This window comes from Merops nubicus, unplaced genomic scaffold (genome assembly GCF_000691845.1).
Source record: "Merops nubicus isolate BGI_N331 unplaced genomic scaffold, ASM69184v1 scaffold18450, whole genome shotgun sequence".
Lineage (NCBI taxonomy): Eukaryota > Metazoa > Chordata > Aves > Coraciiformes > Meropidae > Merops > Merops nubicus.
The window spans coordinates 17,328-38,671 of record NW_008583759.1 but is presented as its reverse complement, the minus strand read 5'-3'; the positions used below and the strand labels follow the sequence as shown (position 1 = coordinate 38,671).

General features: G+C 36.7%; 1 protein-coding gene across 1 annotated transcript in view; it reads left to right on the top strand.

The window, feature by feature from the left end:
- KCNT2 (potassium channel, subfamily T, member 2) overlaps nucleotides 1-21,344 on the top strand; it is a gene marked incomplete at its 3' end in the record, with an annotated part of 110,137 nt that overhangs the window by 73,590 nt on the left and 15,203 nt on the right. Inside the window, exons 9-13 of the mRNA XM_008942165.1 lie at nucleotides 1,160-1,340; nucleotides 3,491-3,655; nucleotides 5,260-5,396; nucleotides 9,851-9,914; nucleotides 16,601-16,709. Of these exons, the coding sequence (XP_008940413.1) occupies nucleotides 1,160-1,340; nucleotides 3,491-3,655; nucleotides 5,260-5,396; nucleotides 9,851-9,914; nucleotides 16,601-16,709 (656 nt within the window). The remainder of the gene's footprint in view (nucleotides 1-1,159; nucleotides 1,341-3,490; nucleotides 3,656-5,259; nucleotides 5,397-9,850; nucleotides 9,915-16,600; nucleotides 16,710-21,344) is intronic.

Below are 21,344 nucleotides of genomic sequence, written 5' to 3'. Positions count from 1 at the left end.
CTTTAGTATGTTCTAGAATAAATACTACCATGGAACATAATACTATTTATCAATTGTCTTTTCAGTTCTCTGAAGAGAAGTCATTCTGCTATCTCTAAGGGGAAAAAAAATCTCTGTTCAGGGTGGTTCACACATTGATTTTCTTCGTATAGGTGAACATAATTTAAAAGACAGAACTGATCTAAGTAGTTCTAGTGCATTACTGAAGATCATATTTTAAGCTTGCGAGGCTCTTTAACATGGTGTGTATGTATTTTCAAAGTGAAATATTTTTAAAATTTGCAATATATGAAATAGCTGTTAGATCTGTGGTCAGAGTCTGCTATTGCTTCTCAAAACCAAAAGCCCATCATGCTCATTACCAGAGAAGTAATTATCAATTAACTTGGTAATTAAATGCCTGACTGGGAGGAAAAAACTTAATTCACTGTGCTATAAAGACAACCACCAAGCCTTATATTTCTATTGTGCACTTTGAGCAAGCAGGATCTTCATACCAGTTGGCATCTTCCACTTTCTACTTGAAAGGCTGACCCTGTTCACCTATGTTTCTGACATTTCAGTAGCATGCAATTTTCACATTCAGTTTATTCTACACACTTGGTACCCATTTGTACCCTTGTAGTATGCAACATGTACTCTCATAATTAGTTCATTCTAGTAACTCTTGCCACAGAAAGGGATAAAGATCAACATAAAGAGTGATTTAAAGAAAGTAGTATGTGCATTTTCTTGGCCATACCAGCAAATTCTCCCTGAAAAAGTGAAAAAGTGTTTATATCAAATTCTGAATGGTGGCAACTATATCCCATCTGTTTTGTTCTGGTTTAGGAAGGAATTGCATCAATCCGCAATGTTCTATATACCACCTCTCCCTCACAACAGCCACTAAGCAAAATGTAGCAAGAAAGTTGTGACTGTCATGTTCAAATAATCAAAAAATGAGTTTCTTTTATTACAAATGACATTTTAAAATTATATTAATAACACACTTCTTGTTTCATACTAATTTTTACTCTTCTTTGGAAAAAAAAGTCTTTGCTAAGCAATTTATGAGTTTTGAAAATAAATAGTGCTCTGCACATATAATCATCAAATTTGAACTGACCCTAAGTACAGTTTTTATCTTTCATGTCTTTATTCATTCTTTTCTACATAGTATTTGTGGAATTCAGCATCTGGAACGAGCAGGAAACAGGTTGACTCTCTTTGACTCCCTTTATTTCTGCATAGTGACATTTTCCACTGTGGGCTTTGGGGATGTTACACCCAAGATATGGCCTTCAAAGCTGCTTGTTGTCATTATGATCTGTGTTGCTCTTGTGGTGTTGCCCATACAGGTAAATGTGCATTTTTCTTCTCTTTAGAATTGTTTTCTAACAAAATATGAATAACTGATATAATTTATTGTTAGTATTACTACTGAATATATAATGTCTGAAAAAAATGTTTTATATATCTCCTGTTTTATTTTTTTCTCCTTCCTTTTTCCTTTGTCTGTCCTTCTATTGTCCAGATTTATGCTAGAAAACAGAGCACTAATAACAGTTTTCAAGTGCTGATGAAAGCTTTCTGTTCCTGTTGTGCACCACAGAGCCCTTCCTTCATCCTGAGATATGGGTTTATTATTAACAGAGGAATTTAAAAAAAACAAAACAACAGTAGCCAGCACTTTCTGAGCATAGCATTTGTTCTGCAGGCTCTCCCTGTTTCTAATCCTGGTTCTCTCTACTTCCTCTCTTACAACTTAGTGCTAACTTGAAAAAAAAGCTTAAATCTGCAACTCAAGCAAATTGGGTTCACAACTGTGTACATCGGTACACACACAGAGCCAACAGCACAGTTAGGAATTTTTGATGCCTACTTCAGTTTAGGACTTCTAATAGTTTTAACAGGAAAAGGCTGATTTATGGAAATCCAAGTATTTCAAGGAGTCAGTCAGTTGCATTAAATTTGTACCGAAGATTCCTCAGCTTATTAGGTGAGGCTAGATGAGAGAAACCCTGAGATAACATGAGAAGCCGTGCCAAGAGGTTAACAGTTCCACACTTGGTGATCATCCAGACCTTATGCCACAAAAAGGGCGTGTGGGGAGACATTGTGTGTGCTTATCAAAGCTTACAGTAGGTGAGATAGATTCATGGCTGCTAGACCATGAAGCTCCAAAGTTTCTCACACAGACATAGTTTCCAGACTCTGTTTCATTCACAATGAAATAAAGCTCACTGTGACAGAAACCATCTGAGATTGGAAGATCAGGTTTTTGGCATTAATTTTCTTGACATTATTTGAACATTTTAGTTATATCTAAATATTTAGTGTCTGCATACACAGATATATGCAATAACACAATTATATTCCCACTTAGTAGAAATTCAGTGAACTATATATTCTATTGAAAACTAAAATATGCTTTAAGAAATTTGGAAATACCCAAGAAATAAAATTTCATCTTTCAGGTAGTTCTGATATATACTTCACACATGAGAGCTCTGCAGTACCAGTAAATAACCTATAATCTACTACCCTTTCTCATAAATTTGCCTATTATTAGCTACTTTATTTTATAGCTTTGGAGCAGTAACGGTGGTTCATACAGTTTTCCATGCACAGAATGTGGGAGGCGTTGTCTCCTGAGCTTTTGCCCTGCTATGATATTAAATGAATTATTATTCATGATTCAGTCTCCCAATCAGTTGAATGTGGATAAGAAAAAGCAGCTATCACACAGATACATAGTTAAATTGAGCTCAGTATTAAATGCGTATTACTTACAAGAAGTTTTGAAGTGGTGTTTGTCTTTTATTACAGATTGGTGGAGTGGCATCGATCATTACAGTATCCTCTTTAGTGGATTCTGACCAGTAGTGCAACATTTACTGTTAGCCTGCATGTCTTGTTGAGCTGGCAAAGGCAAATTTGCTGTATTAACAGCTGCTATGTATTTAAGTAGTATCTAAATTTATAAGGCAGATCAGAGAGTATATAGATTATAGAACAAGATAGAACATTATAAAACCTCTGAGAAGAGTTATTGCTCAAACCAAGTAGAATGATGTTTCTATCCAAGTATCTATACTCACAGTATACACTGAAGTGTGTAAAAATGTAACCTATCATTTGAGGGAAGCATTTATGTCACACAGCACTGAAGAAAGATAGCTCAGAGGTATAAAATACATAAAGGAAATAAGGTACAGCCTTAATAATTTTCTAAAATCTTGAGATGTATTGTAATCTCACGATATTTTAATGGGGTTCCCCTGTTGTTTGTTTGCGGTAGAGATTGGCTCTACTGCTGTTTTTCAGTCACCCTGTTACTCATCTCACTGACTTTCTGGAGAATTTCTTACAAAGAAAAAGACATTATGGGCTAAGGGCAGCTTTCCATAGAGGCATGAGATGAATGATGCAACATTGTTAAGTCTCGATGCACTCATACTGCACTTCTGCTTGTCTCTATTTCACTGACAATTGACATCTCTTGCAGTTTGAACAGTTGGCATATTTGTGGATGGAGAGACAAAAGTCCGGTGGTAACTACAGTCGACACAGAGCTCAGACAGAAAAACATGTCGTGCTGTGTGTTAGCTCTCTGAAGATTGACTTACTTATGGATTTCTTAAATGAATTCTATGCTCACCCCAGATTGCAGGTACTTAACAGTGAAAAAGAGAAAAAAAATAAAACACTCAAACCCACTGATTTTTTGCAGACAGCCTTCTGAAATGGTCTTTCATTTGTAAAGCTGAACTTGGAAATAGCTGACTGAATTGGGAATCTATATTTGCAGTAAGAAGCCTGAGATACAGTACGGAGACATTAATTGTAAATTGAAGTAAGCAGACAAAATAGAGTTACTGTCTTGTTGAAATACACCAGTCCTTTTAGAAACAGATATTTCCATGCAAGTACCTTATATTCTACCCCAAAATAGAAAGGAAATGAAAACTATTCAAATTATTTTTTCCTGTTGTTTTGAGACTGGATCCAAAACTCCTCACAAGTCAAGGCATCTTTTGGTTTTTACATTTTTCTTTCTTTTTTTTTTTTTTTTTGCCCCCATGGCATTAGGAAGATTAGATCCTTTTGCAGTTGCTGAAATTAAGAAATAAATAGACATACTTCTAAGGGCAAAGACCTTGAAAGATTACACATAAGAGATTTTCTTAGTGTACAGAATCACTAACTAATGAAAACATATCATATGACTTGTTTTAGTCATTTAAAAGCTTATTTATATGAGATAGCAGTTTGGATTCTTTTTTGTTAGCTTTGTTACAGTCCATGTCTTTTACTAAATCTTCTCTTTGTCTTCTACTAAGTTACCTGCGGTACAGTGCTTCATTAACTAGTGCAAAAAAATGCACAAATAAACAATTCTCAAATTGCCAAGCAGCAATTTGACAAATCTCAAATCCAAAATATTCCTCAAAATAAGGAGCTAATGAGAGGCATAAACAAATGCACAAAGAGATCCAGTTCTTTATAGATGCAAAACCAAACTGAAATCCAAAATTTATTTAACTAGCCTGAAGAATCAGTCAGGCTCTGTGATACCACTGGAGACAAAAAAAGAAAAGTCCTAATACTACTTCTGCAGCCTAAAAGAGCTTAGATACAGCCCCTTCACAGCTGAAACAGGAAGCTGAAGGGTACAGATGGTGCACTGGATCCAATAGATGAAGCTTTCTGCAGAAGTCTGGGTGTGCTAAGGAAGAATTCTGTGACAAGCCTGTCCTGAGCTCTCAGTCTTTCCTTTCATGTTTCATTTCTCCCTCCTTTTTGTATGTGCACATGTATACCTCAGAGCAACCTTACTTTTCCTAATGAGGACTGTCTGTAGTACAGGAAACAGAGTTTGGATATGCCCATTAATGTAGAGGAAAAAAATTTTGTAGAGGAAAAAAATTCAAAGCACTTGAATTGTTGAAACCTTCCTACATTTTCCAGCTGGAATGACAAATGTAAGTTGTCTCTAACAAAAATTATGCTCATATGGAAACAAAAATGTTTCTAAATGGACTTTGGTTGCGACCCCGGAGCCTTTTGTGAGCAGCTGACAACCAGCCAACCATTTCTATTGAAGAATTAAGTATTTTTAAATGCATGTATTCAAATAATTTTTGTCAATTAAATTTGAGAATTATCAGAAAAATAATTTGACATCCTGAGTCTCTTGACTCATTCTCTAGGAACTGTAAATGGTAACTAAAAAAAAAAAATTAACATGACTATTCCCCCTTATGTTTTTGACAGGACTATTATGTTGTTATTTTGTGTCCTACTGAGATGGATGCTCAGGTCCGAAGGGTGTTACAAATCCCAATGTGGTCCCAAAGAGTTATCTATCTGCAAGGCTCAGCACTAAAAGATCAAGACCTGTTGAGAGCTAAGTAGGCAAATATTGACCAATATTTGTTTTTCACTTTTGTTTCACTCATACTGTTTGATAAATAAGTTTGACAAACAACAAAAGCTGTGCTAGAAGAAAAGCATGTGTATATAGAAAGCAAGGCTCTTTGATATAATTTGCTTTTCTTTATATCTGAAATTTTTCAAGGAACAAATATTTGTAAGCTCTTTCATTTGACCAAATTTTTCTTCACTGTCTTTTCTGTCTCAGGTTTTAAAAGTATTGCAACAAACTGTCTGTGATTTCCTCTGAAAAAGCAGCATAGTAAAATCCAAAACTGCTAGCAATGCTAGAATTTGTTCCTGTTCCTTGAGCAAAGATAGTAAGTGTAATAGTAATTCTCCTGACCAACTGAAGGGGAAAAAAAAGTAAAAAAAATAACGATCAACTTTTGAACCCATTGTACACTTTTGTTTTCCTCCTAATTCAGCCTGGAAGCATAAACAACTGCTCTACTCCATATACTCTTCTTTCAGGGCCTTCCTCTTACCACATACTTCCAACTACCTCCAAAAAATCCTCTCTGCCACTTGATAGTGGATGACATTGATCAAAACACATCAGTCAGACATGGTTCTTCAAAACCTCCCCACTATTGCACAACACTTGAAGGTGTGATGGAATTCACAGAGGAATTCATGTAGGAGGATTGTCTCTTTAAACTCTCAAAAAGAGAGACGGGTGATTCTTAGCAAATAACTGATTTAACTTCTCTGTGTTGCTCTTCATAAGAATGTGTTAAACAACTAATATAGGTATCTAACATTAAGCCAATACTTGTCTGAGTATTTGTGTCAGCCAGCCATCTTTACCCCTGGGGAGTTGTTTCCAAGAACCTAATCTGTGACAAGTCTAATGAGCAGTGATATCTTCTGAGATGTCTGCCACTGAAAAACCAACTGCAATTAGGACTTCTTTTTTTTTTTTTTTTTTTAGAGAGAGGTTCCTTTTTTGCTTTCTTGCTGATTTCAAGAAGGAGTTCCTATGGGAATTTAGATGGCATTTGTTCTACCCATTAGGAAAAGAAAAATTAGGCTGTTTCCTAAAGATAATCTTGAGTTTCACTTATAATAAGCTGGAGATAGTCAACTGTGGAACTGTGCTTTTTTTCTGCGGAACATGTAATTGAATGTACCTGTCAGAATTTTCAGCCTCTCTTGAGGAAGAAGTATAGTGTGAATTTAATAGAACATTTAATAGGAAATATAACCTAGTACCTACGACATTTGATGTATTTCTTTTTAATAAGAACATAATGTACTGAGAAGATAAAGACACAGTAAATTTCTTCTAAGACATAAAGTAATGGTTACCACTAACAGAAGAAAAATAAAAGTCAAGAAGTGTGCCATTATCAAAATTTATACATATATTATGCATGAAATGCAGTGTCAAAATAATATGATAAAGGTCTCATCAAAAAGGAACACCAAAAGTTGGCTGACAGCATAAATAGCAAATAAAGACTGTATTTTAATTTTTATGCCTTAGTACACAATCTGACTTGACAAAAATTATATTTGTCCTTGCTTCCTACCATTGAGAGCTTCACGTTGCAAATTTTTGGTATTCTCTCAACAGTGTCCATGTGCCCAGCTTTAACAGAAAACCCAGAACAAATTCTGTCTTGACGTATCACACTGATACTTACCAGCATGACTGGAAACACCAGGTTTACTTCAGCATTTGAAACAACATAGTAACCGATCAAAACACTCTCCTGCAGACTAGCACTAGAAAGTAACACTACCATGCTTGATTTCTTTCCCCTATAGCTTCCTCCTACGTTCTGTTGAGACCTCATGCTTTTCTCTCTCCTTCCACATTCTTTAGTGAACGATAAAAAATCTTAATGTTTTTCATGTACATTCTTTTCTTTAGCTTATACTTTTTTTTTCCTTTCAAAAATTTCATTTATATACAGTCCCTTTAATTCATCCTCGAGCAGTGGAACTACTGTTTAGGTTTTTTTTGTTTGGTTTTTTTTTTTTGTTGTTTGTTTGTTTTTTTGTGTGTCATACAGTTTTCTAGCACATAAAAATGCTGTAATTGACGAAGTTAATCCAGTTGTTAGGACAATTGTAACACTTTTCTCATAAGGCTACTCTGGATTCTAGTAAATGTTTTTAACAGAGACGGTATTAGTGTTTCTGTTGTCTACACTCATGACATGCATAAATGTTACTCTCAGATTATTATCCTTGTCTGTGGCTGAAGTGATTCAAGAAGTTACAAAAAACATGGGGGGAAAAAAAGATGAATATGCTCACATAAGGTCTCATTTCCTTACAAAATCATCCAAATGTACTGTTAATATCAATTACCTCATCAGCTCTCATAAAAATCTTATCTAATTTCACTGAATTTTATTCCTTACAACTTTTTTAATACTTTGTTTTCTCAGTTCTGCCCCCTTGCTTTGCTCAGACTACTTAGACAGCTCCAATGATTTCTTCCTGATCATTGCTGAGGAGTGGCCTCTTGTCCTCACTTGTTCTCCACATAAGCTGCATATGGCATCACTATTTTGGGTATATTGATTTGCATTTGTAGCAATGATTTTATCTTTTCAGGTACTTTAATCTTTTGAGGCTTCCCCTGGTTTCCTACTGCTAAGGTCCTATGAGGAATCTACAATGACCTAACTTTATCCTTCTCTCTTCTTTATACTTTCGCTGAATGATCTCACACAAAACACACAATTTTAATAACTATTTCTGTAGTCAAAAACTGAAAGGTTGTCCAAGCCATCTGACATCTTATTATAGATATCTATTCATCAGCTTCAGTTCAGATGCAGACAGTTGTAAATAGGTCTGAATTTTTTGCTACCAAAACAAAGTGTCCAACTGTGGATGGTGAGCTTGGAATCATATTGTAGAGCATCCTGTGTAGACTAAGCCTGCATCTTGCAGGTGTTTTCTCACACAAACTCTCATTTTTGACCCACATAAAACTGTATTTGTGCTCTTGACAAATATAGCCTCGACTCCCTGAACACTTGTTTCAGAACACTCTGGAAGTGTTTATGTAGTACATTGCTTTGCCTTGTTGCAGCACTTCCCTGGCTTACTCTTCCCTGTTGAATCAAGGAGTGACACTTAGTCTCACTTGAGCTACAACTCCCACTTCTTACTGAGGAGTAACCTTCTGATAAGTCTATATTGCTGTTCTCTTTCACATATACAACAGATTATCCTACAAGTCCCATTGTGATTCCACCCATGCTATCTCTTTGATCTAGGATCCTCTCTAGAGTATCTTCTCTCAGTGAGTTCTCTGCGCTGGTATCTGGCAAGACCACTTTCTAGCATGGTAATTTTTATTTTCAGGTATTGTCATTCAGGTTTGCATACGATTTTGTTATCCTTTGTCATGTGACTTAGAGCTTATATTCAAGGACTGTCTTTTTGTTCTATGTTTGTATAGTACATAAAAGAATGGCCTCTCAGTTGAAGTCCAAGGTCCCGATGGCCTGACTATTACTAACAATTACCAATGGTGCTTTCTAGCAGCAGAGAAATCAAAGATGTGGGAATCTTAGGTCCTGTTCCAGACTCCAGAATGAAGTTTCTGTAATGAGCAGTGACTCACCTGTTCATTTTCCCCAGCTTCTGTCTCACTTTTCCCTTTCCGAAGAAAGATATTCTGATCATTCTGTTTCTCTTTGTCCAGAAAGTCTTGTCTTCCCAGGAAGGTCAACCAAGTCCCTTTTCCTTTACATCTATTTACCATTAAGTGAAATAGGATTCACTGAAGAAGGAAATCACGGTGAGAGGAAAAGTAAATATTGAGGAAACCTTCAGTCAGACAGTTTTTTTCCACACTTTCACCACCACACTTTTTATTACATGACCAGTTGTACTAGAGGACAATTAGTCATTAGAAGTTCTCAGAGAGACCATGAATTGAAAATAGTTAATTCATTTAATGCATACATGCACAGAAATGTTTGTTATTTATCCCAAACACTTTACTCAGTACATCCAGCCATCTTTCTCCTATCACTAGGCAAGACAAGTCTATGCTATGTGCCTCCTCTCATTCATTCTTATCAATAATAACAGCTTGTATATATCATACCCTTACACCCTATGCAGACTGATGTTGTTTAGCCACCTTTTATACTCATGGCAGATAAATATTTATTTTGAAAATTAAGTGTATTTGAGGCCATTCTGCTTTTATTACTTTGGCACAGCTTTTACTGGCACCAGGGAAAGCAAGTTTCCCAGAACCTAGTGAAGAAGTACTGGTACACTGTGAGTTAGTGCACAAGGTGACTGCTGCTGACATTCAGATAATGCATGAGAACAGACAGATGAAAACTTCTCTGTGTTCTGTTTCTGTAAGCATGCAGGGCCATAAACTGTGAAACAGAAGACCACATGAGTATTTTGTTGGTATGTAACAGGCTTGTCTTCCCTTTTCTAGAATGGATGACGCAGAAGCTTGTTTCATTCTGAGTAGCCGCTGCGAGGTGGACCGGACAGCAGCTGTAAGTTTTGAAGAAATAACTAAGGATCAATGTACTTGCTGTTTATACTGCTACTGCCCTTATTCTCTCATGGGAACTAAGACTTCTTCGGTGAACGGAAGATTAAAATAAGCTGATTTACACATTTTTGCATTTGGGATGAACTTCCTGTCTCGGTTAAGATAATGAAAAGCTTCCTATCAGATTCCATAAGGCCAAGATTTCACATATCTATATAACATAATCAAATGACTCCTTTCACATAACATATCTACTTATGCTTTTTTAGAAAATAAAATATATGACCTACCAAAGCAGTTAGGATTTTACAGCACACTTTAGTTATACATTGGACGGTTTTTGTTTGTTTGTTTGTTTTTTTAAATATAAGAAAATATAAATCCTTGCAGGACTTTTAAAAAAATAGAAAAGTACTGGAAGAATATGGTACTTTCAAAAAAGAATTTTTATGCTGAATAAAGTAAATTTTTATAAATTCTCTTCTTTTCCATTGAACAATGACAGAATACCATTTAAGGACTATCATGTTACGTTACAGATATATTGATTCTTGGTCACGGATAACTCCAGAGGGTATTACTCTGTGAAAAAGTTTTATTCAAGTTACTTGGACTAATATCAGTGCTTTACATATCCAATGTAAAGTTATATTATTAAATCAGAAAAAAAGATCAACTGGTTGGTATTTCCATTCAGAACTATTGAAGTATTGAAAGTTTACTACTAACAAAGTAAATATTGAATTCCACTTTATATATTTGTGACTAATACCAAGTAGCCAACATATTTGAGAGTATTTGACCATTTTTCATATTGGTGAATTTTAAGTATTCTAGATTCTATAAGTTACTGTGGTTTTACCTATGCCACTAGTTACTTGCAGTCAGGTAAGTTACTGTCCACAAAGGAATACTGCTAATACAAACCTCTACTCAGTGTATCTGTGATCAAGGAATACAATTATTTTAATATAAATTAGAACTCCTCAAACTAATGGCATTGCATACTGATCACAAATATTCAGGAAAAAAGTCCACCGAAGGAGGATTTATGAACACAGCTTTAAATTTGTCACCATTAGCGGCATGCTAAATTATTGAACGCTTCTCTATCCAGTTTGATTTTGAACTTCAGGGGAAGATCAAAATAAGTCTGAGTATTCACAAAATTAAATTAAGATGCTTACAAATTTCCTAACAAGATCAAACTGTTGTTTATAATTTGGTAATTATGTTTTAGAGATATCTTGATTAAAAAAATTCTGTTTTGCTGCTACATTATAAGATATAATGACTCTTTCTCAAAATGTTAAAAATAGATACAGTAAAACATGGGAAACCAAGGCTTTGCATCAAATGTCGTATTTCTTAATGTATTTGCTCTCACTTGCTACAACTACTAAATCTGCCATCAAAACTTACTTGTTTCAATATCTTCACACATGACTTATCAGAGAAGGAAGAACAACAACAACAAAAAAATCAACATAAGCTGCAGCTAGCAAGAAGGAAGGATTATTTCCTTGCTAGGCAAATGATCCCCCAGAAGGAAATTGTATCAAAAATAATCTAACTTTTTTTGTAGACTATTAGCATGCTGTACAAAGACCTGTACTGTACCCATCCCTTGCAGAAATCCGTTGAACTCCTGTAGGAAGAAATCTTGTTTTCCTACTGTATGATACTCAAACTTACTGAACTAAGAGCTTTGAACTCATATCAGTGATAGACTCCTGAAGACACACTAGTGAAAGCAACTGAACTGGCAGCAAGTAATCCTAGAGTAGTCAAGTAGTGCAAGCATACCGTTCAGAAGTGACAGAAGGGCTAGAGTATTTAAGGATAAGAACAAGCAACAGTTCTTGCAAACACCTGGGAAAATATCAGTTACATCTGTGAGGGTGAAAAATATAAAAATGCCAAACTGCCTTGCCTAAATTATCAATGAAGTTCCGAATACATCATCTACAGCATCTCATTTCACAAACATACTTGAGAGTTGTGAAATGGTTAGAAATGAGAAATCCATCCAAGCCAAGCATAGGATTTACATTGCCCTTGGTATGTTTATGCAGCTTTAAGGACAGCTTCATCCACACAGGATTCACTTAAAGGCAAGCTATTCATCTCTGCTCATAACCTCTCCAGAATTTATACAGAGAAAGGACAATTTCCAACTCTGCTGAACTCTCCTACAGCTCAGACAGTGGATTCTACATGGAGCTTCCATCCTTTCTAGCCAGACCCATCTAGTTTTGGTTTCAGAGTCGTGGCCAGGCACAGCTCTCTCCAGGCAGCCTTTGTGCCTGCAGGGACAGCATGCCCCAGGAAATACCAGAACCGTCCCTGGCACGTTTCAGCTTCCAGTACAGACTATTATCAAATCTCACTTATCATTGTATTTGCGGCTTACGAACAGACTGACTTAACAAAGCTACAATCCCATTACCTTCCTGGGGGACAGAATGTCCTGCTGGGTGACAGGCTGGCTGGCCACAGTGGCACAGTATCCCAGCTGTACCTCTGGCATGCTGATGCTTAATGTCACCTGAAATTTTCAACAAGGTGTCCCAACTCTCACTGTTTTTGTAGATGTAGCTGAGATTTCCTTTTCATGGGGAATGCAATTAGTTATGCTGCAATTAGAAATTAGGACAACAGGGTTTTGGCTTAGTTTTATTGTATTTACTGCCCCCTAGAGCTCTGGCACTTCCAGATTTGATCACTACTAAAAACTTCAGTAATGTAGTATAGAAGTTTACAGCTTTTCACTGGGCTGAAATAAGCTCAGTTGTCATCCTAGTATCAACCTTTATAACCACAACTCATTTTTCACCCTGCCACACATGAGAAGCTGACAAACTGTTAGGAGTGTCTTGGATCCTCTCCTATATCTGACAGCTGTCAAAATAAAAGTTAACAGATGCAGTGAGGAGTTCCCGACCAGAACAGCTGGTGTTGCTCATGAGTTTTCAAAGTCCTGAGGGTTTTTGATCTCCCCAGCTACAGGCCTCAGCAGAGGATCTACTAATTTGCTATGGATACCATTGGCTGTTCTTTGCTTGCTATTTCATTAGTTAGTTATTTCATTAATTTCAGTTAGTGAGTTCTAGTGTCAAGGTCTGTGTTGTTTCTGAACCATGGATCTCAACTATAGCTCAGAAGAAAAGTACAATAACAGATGACATGCAGTTGCTTCATAAAAATTGCCAGTTGCTTCCTTTTTCACTTGGAGGAGTAGGAACTTCAACAATCAGACCAGGAATCTGTCAATTTTCCAAAGTCTCCTACCAGGAACTTTCTCTTCTCTGGCAAGACAAATGTCTGCCAATGTATTCTATCAAATGCTATTTGGACATCTCAGACCAAGCTGCTTATGTGCTACAGCAAGCAGGACAGACACCTGTTTCACTTCTGCATGATGCAACTCTTAAAAGAGAGTTCAAATTGTACTTCAGTCTTGATGACAACTATTTTTAATTGGTGGGTATAGAACAGTAGCCTGTGCCACATCACAAAGCTAGCCAGTGACTTCAGTGGGCAGCCTATATCATACTGTTCCACCAAACTAAGGTGCCTCAGGACAGTGCATCTGCTGATTTAACCCAAGAAGGGGTGGGAAGAGAAGTCTCTTTGGAATTATCCTATAGATAACTCATTAGTAGGGTATATAAATATATGAAAGACCACTTCTACTGCTGACAGCTTGTCCAAGCTATGAGCTACCAGCTTCTCCAGGGAAACGGTTCAAGGGCTTTACTAAAGTCCAGGTAGACAACATCCACGTGACAAATGCTAGCCTCCAGTCCAGTGTGACCTCCCAAGTTAGCCAGGACTGCTGATACATGATGGAAGGTGGCTTGGTGAGCACTTCTTCCAGCTCTCTCAATACCCTTTGGTAGCTCCCATCCAGCCCCATAGACTTGTGTGTGTCTAAGTGGAGCAGCTGATCGCATACCACTTCACCCTGGATTATGGTGGCTTCATTCTGCTCCCTGTCCCCATCTTCTGGCTCAGGGGGCTGGGTACATGGAGAACATCTGGTCTTGCTATTGAAGGCCGAGGTGAAGAAGGTATTAAATATAATTTTCCTCATCCTTGGTCACTATGTTTCTCCCTGCATCTAGTAAAGGATTAAGATTCTCTCTAGTCCTCCTTTTGTTGTTAATGTATTTATAGAACCATTTTTCATTGTCTTTAACAACAGTAACCAAACTGAGTTCTAGTTGGGCTTTGGTCCTCCTAATTTTCTCCCTGCGTAGCTTCACTACATCCTTGTAGTCCTCATGAGTGGCCTTCCCCCTCAACCAAAGGCCATAAAACTCTCCTTTTGTCCTTGAGTTCCAGCCAAAGCTCTCTGTTCAGCCAGGGCAGTCTTCTTCGCAGCGGCTCATCTTTAGGGACATAGAGGTGGCCTGCTCCTGTGCCTTTAAGACTTCCTTCCTGAAATATGTCCAGCTTTCCTTGACTCCTTTGTCCTTCAGGATGGCCTCCCAACAGACTCTGTTATCACTTTCCTGAAGAGGCCAAAATCTGCCCTCCGAAAGTCCAGGGTGACAGTTCTGCTCACGATGGACACAGTAAACCTACATCTCTGAAACAGTTAGGAATAAAAAATGTGCAATAATGTATTTTACCATCCTCAAAAGGTCATCTTCTTAAGACTCTAGTCTGGTATTTCTAGTAGAAAAAGTACTTGCTGACATCTCAAGTGACATTAAAATATTATGGTTTGAAAATGTCAATTACACTCTGTTCCAGGCAGAGATTCTCCCTTGTGTTCATGACTCTGAAAGCTTTTCTGATTGTTGATGCTGCAGACATAATGAATCATTCTTTGTATTTTATCTTTTAGTACCTCCAATTTCATGACTAGGCATTTCAACCCAAGTATTGCTTCCTACATTCAGATCACAAATATCCTTTTTGAGTTCTGAAATTAAAAAAAAAAAAAAACAAAACAAACAAAAAAACAAACAAACAAACAAACAAAAAAACAACAAAAAAACAAAAACGTGCTGTCTGGCACAGTGAAATTAGCTGTATTTCATGAATTTCTGTATAGGAATGTATGATCACATAGTTCACTTACATGAGATAGCAGTAACCCTCCTGCAGTTAAATCACTTTTGACATGTGGTAACAAGTACAAAAACTAATGGCCTGGAAAATCTATTGGAATCCTTTGGTCAGTAGCTGGCTATGTTCTGACATCATTTATGCAAATGTTTTAGTTGCACAAAAATGTAGATTTGTTTTTAATTGAGCTGGGATTTTAAAGAATTTAAAACTCTTATTTCCTGATGCCCTCATTAACGTTACTTAAATTCTAACTCTCTTTGCAATGACATATCTAATAGATCATTCCTGATTAATTAGACGTGACTCATCACCACCATCTTAAGTTTTCACACCATTCTTCCACATCCAAATCCCACCCCTTCCAAATTATATGATCCCCAACACTTGCAGAAAGATAGAAGAGGGACGAAATACCTTACTAGGACAAGATTTGTGGAAATAAAGTCCCTATTCTGCATTTCAGCAAACAGAATATATTATACCAGGATCACAGGGTGATGGAGGTTGGAAGGAAGCTCAGGAGGTCTTTAGTCTGACAGGGATCAGTTATGCACACAGACCATATCACTCTCATCTCCTATTAAACCAGCCCAAGGTGCTGCCAGCCTGTGCTTGGCTTGACCTCTGACAGGAACCACAGGTCTTTCCCAGCAGAGCTGCTGCCCAGCCAGGCAGCACCCAGCCTGTGCCAGTGCAGGTGGTCACTCAGTTCCAGAGATAGGACTCTGCTTGTGCCCTTGCTGAATTTCATGAGGTTCTTCTCAGCCTATTCCTCCATCTTATCGTGGCCCATCTGAATGGCAGTCCTGCCCTCAAGTCTTTTGATTGCTCCCTCTACTTTTGTATCATCTGCAAGTCTGCTGAGCGTGCACTCTTTCACCTCATCCAAGCCATAGATAAAGATATGTAACAGAACAGGTTCCAGTGTAGATCCTTGAGACACTCCACTTGCCCCGGGTCCTGGGGTAGAGCAGATGTCATTTATTGTTGCCCTTGGTCTCCAATCATCTAACCAGCATTTTACCCATACAGTTTTTCATTTATCCAGACTGTAATGTCTGAACATGGAAATTCATGCGCCCAGAGGTACAGCTCCCCAGATCATCCTTTGGTTTGAAGATGGGTGAAACTATTAATTTTTCTGCAATTGCTGAAGACCTCCCCAGTCTCCACAACCACTCAAATATAAGAAAGTAACTGTACAAGGACATGGGCTTGCTCTCTCTTCACCCAGCAGAACCTTTGGCCTCATAGGGGTTGAGTTCTCTGAAGCACTTCTTGTCTGAGATCATCCACTGCTGGTGATTCTCCTGCTTGACGTCTGCCTCAAATCAGAAGCCTGATAGACCTTGGTGAAGATTGAGAGTGCCTCACCCTTGTCTGTGTCTACAGAATGACTGTTTTGTCTGTGTCTGTGTATATATATTATTTTAAAATACATAATATACCTCATATGTAATATTAATTACATAACATATACTTCAACATCCATACCAGCTGGTATTATACAGTATTAAAATGATTTTTTTTCAATTAAGTCAGATTGATAAGAGGTTCTTTTTCTAATGTCATATTTTATTCTCATCACCTCATACTCTATTCTAGGATCATCAGACCATTTTAAGAGCATGGGCAGTTAAAGATTTTGCTCCAAATTGTCCTTTGTATGTCCAAATACTGAAACCTGAGAATAAATTCCACATCAAGTTTGCAGGTAAGTGTAAGATTTCAGCCATCTAAAACACTGGTTAGTATTTGGCAGTTTGTTTCATACACAAAAGCAAGGTGAGATTCCCCAGGCATATTTATTGGTGGCTAGAAGCAGATTTAGAGCAAAGTACTGTAAAATAACATGGGCTGTATACATCTTATCAATAGTAATATGTCATGGTTTACATTAAAGTCTTAGTTATAAGAACTTTCAAGGATTATTATTCTTTTATGTTACATAATATACAGAGTAGAATTATTTGATATATAACACATTGTTACTTCTTAATTATAGGTCCTAGTAGGTTTCCAGCATGCTATATCAATATCTCTAAATAATTTCTTTCTACTAAAACATACTGATACTAAGGGTTATATGAGATGATCTGACCAGAAGAGGCCAAATTTTATCCAACAAGCAAGCAACTGCAAAAACCAACCTTCCTGTTGCCTTGTTGTTTTCTTCTTTTAAGTGATACGAAAAACATTATTTTAACTGCTTTCAAATATTTTGGAAAGAGACATATAATTCTATATTCAGTAAAATGCATGCCTTAGAAACTATGACATAAAATGCAAAATGATGTCAAGAAATCCAAACAAATCCTCTCTTATAAGAACAGATTACCAGTTTTACTTCGACAAACTCTCTCTCTACACTGTGTAGGTAGGTCTCTCTCTCAATGCACACATACATACATATGTACACAGAGACATCGACATGCTTATGTGCAAAAACATGCCAATGCTTTTATAATGAACTCATTTTGCCTATCTTTGGAAAAATATCTCTATCAAGTAGAGGCAAAGCTTTCCTTTTCAACTGTAATTTTGAAAATTCAATTTTCCTGAAGAGTGTTCTAAGGAAGAAAAGATTGCTGATTCATACAAAATAAAAATAAAACTATGGAAAAATACTACTCATCCCCATCATGCCAGAATGCAATGAAGAAGTAAATTCCAGTACAGAACAATTCCAGGGCAACTGTTAAAGCTGTAATTTTAAAAGCTACTGAATTTACTGCTAGGTTAGAAAGTAAGAAAGCATCAATAACAGTTCAGAAGTTATAAAAGTGCAATCTCAAACTGTAAGATGGCACAGCAGGGAATAAGACTCATGCTGTGACAAGAATGATGGTGCTTTTTCATCTCCCATTAAAGCCACACAGCACAAACATGAGCTCTTCTCCCTAGCCATGGCCACTTTTCTTTATCAGTAACTGTATTAATTTGTTGTTCCTAATTGCATTTTTAAGAGAGTTTCATTATTCTTAATGGCTTGTCTCTGTGTGAACTTAACTAGGCTTGCAAAACAGAGGTAATTTTTCATACCTGCTCTTAAATTTCAGATTGAGAGTTTGGACACCTTTTGTTTTTAAAAAAGTAAACAACAACAACAAAACCCTTTTTGTAGTATTTTCTTCAGCTGAGATTAATCCATCTGGTATCCTACTGCCGTCATTTATGTTCTCTAATATTAATTATAGTAATACTGTATTGTAAGTCTAAATGTTTACATAGCACCTGACTTCCCAATAGAATTTCACATGGCTTATGGGGATCTCTGCATCCATTTCCACACATTCTCTCTGCACAGTAGTAAAGGCAGAGAATTACAAACCTCCCTTCAAGATTAGTTTAATCTTGGACATATAAAGCACAGGAAATTTTTAATGCAGTTTTAAATTCAAAAAGGTTATGAACATGATATAAATATCACCACTGGATGCTTACCTACTGCAAAGGATTAGGCCACTGTTAGAGTCATGAGAACAACATTTGTTTGCATACATTTTCCTAAGAGGACTCTAATATGGTTATTAATCTCATCCAACTCTTCTTCATTCTGAAATACCTACCCCAGTGGGGGCTGCAAATGATAGCCCTGTCTGGAGTGCTTACAAATAGAATTCATCATAACCATATGGAACATTTTTTTAAGTGCTTTTCCTATTATGGTTCAGCATCGCTTTATTACTGCCTTAATGCAAAACCTTCTTTTAAATTTGATAGCCCTTTAAAAAATTACTCCTTTCTTCTACAGGTTTCCCAAAACAGTATTGTGCATCTTTATGAACCTGAAATATTCAGTAATAAGATTATTTTGTTTTTCCTTTACACACAGGCTTAGGGACTATAACAGTCAAAAAGAAAGTTTCTGAATTTAGAAAAAAATACAATTAAAGAGTTTCAGAAAGTTCTCCTAAGAAAAGTGTCACTTTTAACTGCACTGTAAATGTATAAAACACTATAATCCAAATTTTACAGCAGCTTATATTAGGTTGACCAGTTGTCCTAGATTGCACGAGACAGTTCTAAGACTTAGACCCTGACTGCATTTTCCCATAGAAGAGCATCCTGGAAATTTTTCTGTCTTAGGCTTCAGAAACAGTGTAAAGGACGATTATAGGCAAAACTTCTACATTCTTCCTCTCTTTAATGAGAGTACAAGAACTTCTTATTCTTGTCATCACTGCAAGAGAATGGAAACCCTTTGCACAGGGAGGCAGCTTTCCTGCTGCTGACCTGTTGCCAGCCACACGTCCTTGCATCCTGCGCTTTCTCTGTTATTTTTTTTTACAGTGGAGTTTAACTACTTTGTTTAAAATGGTAACCTACACTTATATTAATATTGTGGAAATATTTCTCTGTGTTTAAATATGATTCTGCAGTGGAATCTGAAAAGTACAAGGCGTGTTTGTCCCAGCAAACTCCTTTGCCAGTTCAAAGTATGAACACTATAAATGAACAGTCATTTTTATATGACACTTGTCAGGTGGGCAAGGAAGCACTGTATCACCATTGCTAACCACCTTGTCTTAAGCTGAAATGCTTTTATTACTCCTTAGTAATCTCCAAGGTACAACTGCTTGACATGCCCAGTTTTTCTTTCACTAATACTGCATTTTCCTTCACTGGCAATTACATATGGTTTTCTTAATCTTCCTGTTTTTCCAGCACATGGGGCTGCAAAAGGCTATGTACCCTTAATGCATGCATCTGGCCTTGCATTTCAGCACAAACATGAAATAAAATGAAGATTGTCCACAGCAGAGCAATAAATTTATGCAATTCAGAAGCTGGAGCAAATTCCATATTTTCTGAGTTGAATTTAATAGCTTTTATATATTTACTAGAAAAGAAATTAAATTGTTTTACCTTGAACCGTCAGAAATTATGTATAATCACAGTTCTGGGAACTGGGGATACATTTTGGCATTTTCTATTTATTCAAAATGCACCAATGAATTAGCACAGATTGGTAAGGTCTGACATTAAACCTGCAGTAGTTTGTCTGAAAGGAACATGGTTGAGATTCACCAAAATGGATATTGGATGCATCTGATGATTAATCTATCCAATTACAGATAAAAATAGCCTAGAGATAATGGATGGGCATTTTTCTCTGTCAGGTCTGGAAATGATCATGTTAACACACTGAAAACAGTAAGGTTTCTCAGAACAATTGTGTCAGGTCCTGGACATTCTAGGACACATGGCTGATGCTGCAGGCATAAAGTAATATTCTGAGTATGTCTAATCCTCAGGAACACTGCAGAAGTCATAACTCACTGCACTGCATTACTGTATCTGTTTGAGGCAGACCTAGAAACAAATTTTCTGTCAAAATATATTTTCAGCAGAAACTACAGCTTCTGGGAATTCTAAAAGGAGCATTTCTTTAGTATAAATACAATCAAAATACTTCTGTTTGGTAAACTGATTTGACATATTTAATATTCAGCTTAAGATAAACTGCAGTTTCCTCTGCTTGCTTCACTGCCACTCACCACAGCTCTACAATAAGAGTCATGAACATAAATACAAAACACACTAACCTTATAGGCAAGCTATAACCTATCAAATAATTGGAGAAACAGGCAGTTTATTTTTGTGTCCAATACAAGAACTTACCTCCAGCCAAGAAGAGAAACCCGTAGGATCTCTCCTCCTGTTTCTGATGGCTACAATATTTCTAAGCAGGGTAATCAGAGCACTAGAGAATCTTTCACCTAGCATACTCAAAGTACTCCTGAGAATTCAAAAGCTTCAAAACGCTTCTGAAGTATGTAGGGTATTATTTTCACATACCCATTTTACAGATGAAGAAAAAGTCATGAACGGCATAACTAGCTCACACAAGTCTGCACTGGAGCGAGAGTAGTCCTGTCAGTCCCAGCTCCATGGCTCCTTCTGTAGGAAACACGTGACAACACAAAGTGAACCTCTTACACGTATGAGATTAGGGTGACTGTTGTAGGACAGCAGTCTGTTTGCCGTGTGCTATATTTGGCAGCATTTTACATAAAATGCAGCCAAAAAGTCCACCATATATACTTTAAGGAGCGTAGAAGATACAGAACATTTAATTTGAGGCGTACTTTTCATTTGCATTGTACCAGCCATGATTTTTTCATTTCAATTTATACATATTTATGTCAGCATGTAAAATTTGTTTCAAGATTGCGCAAGATCTGAAATAACAGATGACAAAATGATTTTCCAGTATATTTTTCTTGCTTCTATTTTCAGAAGTATTAGGATAATATAACAACTTTCCAAACAAAACAAAACAAAACAAAACAAAACAAAACAAAACAAAAAGACGGGGAAGGTTGTTTGGCAAAATCTGATACAA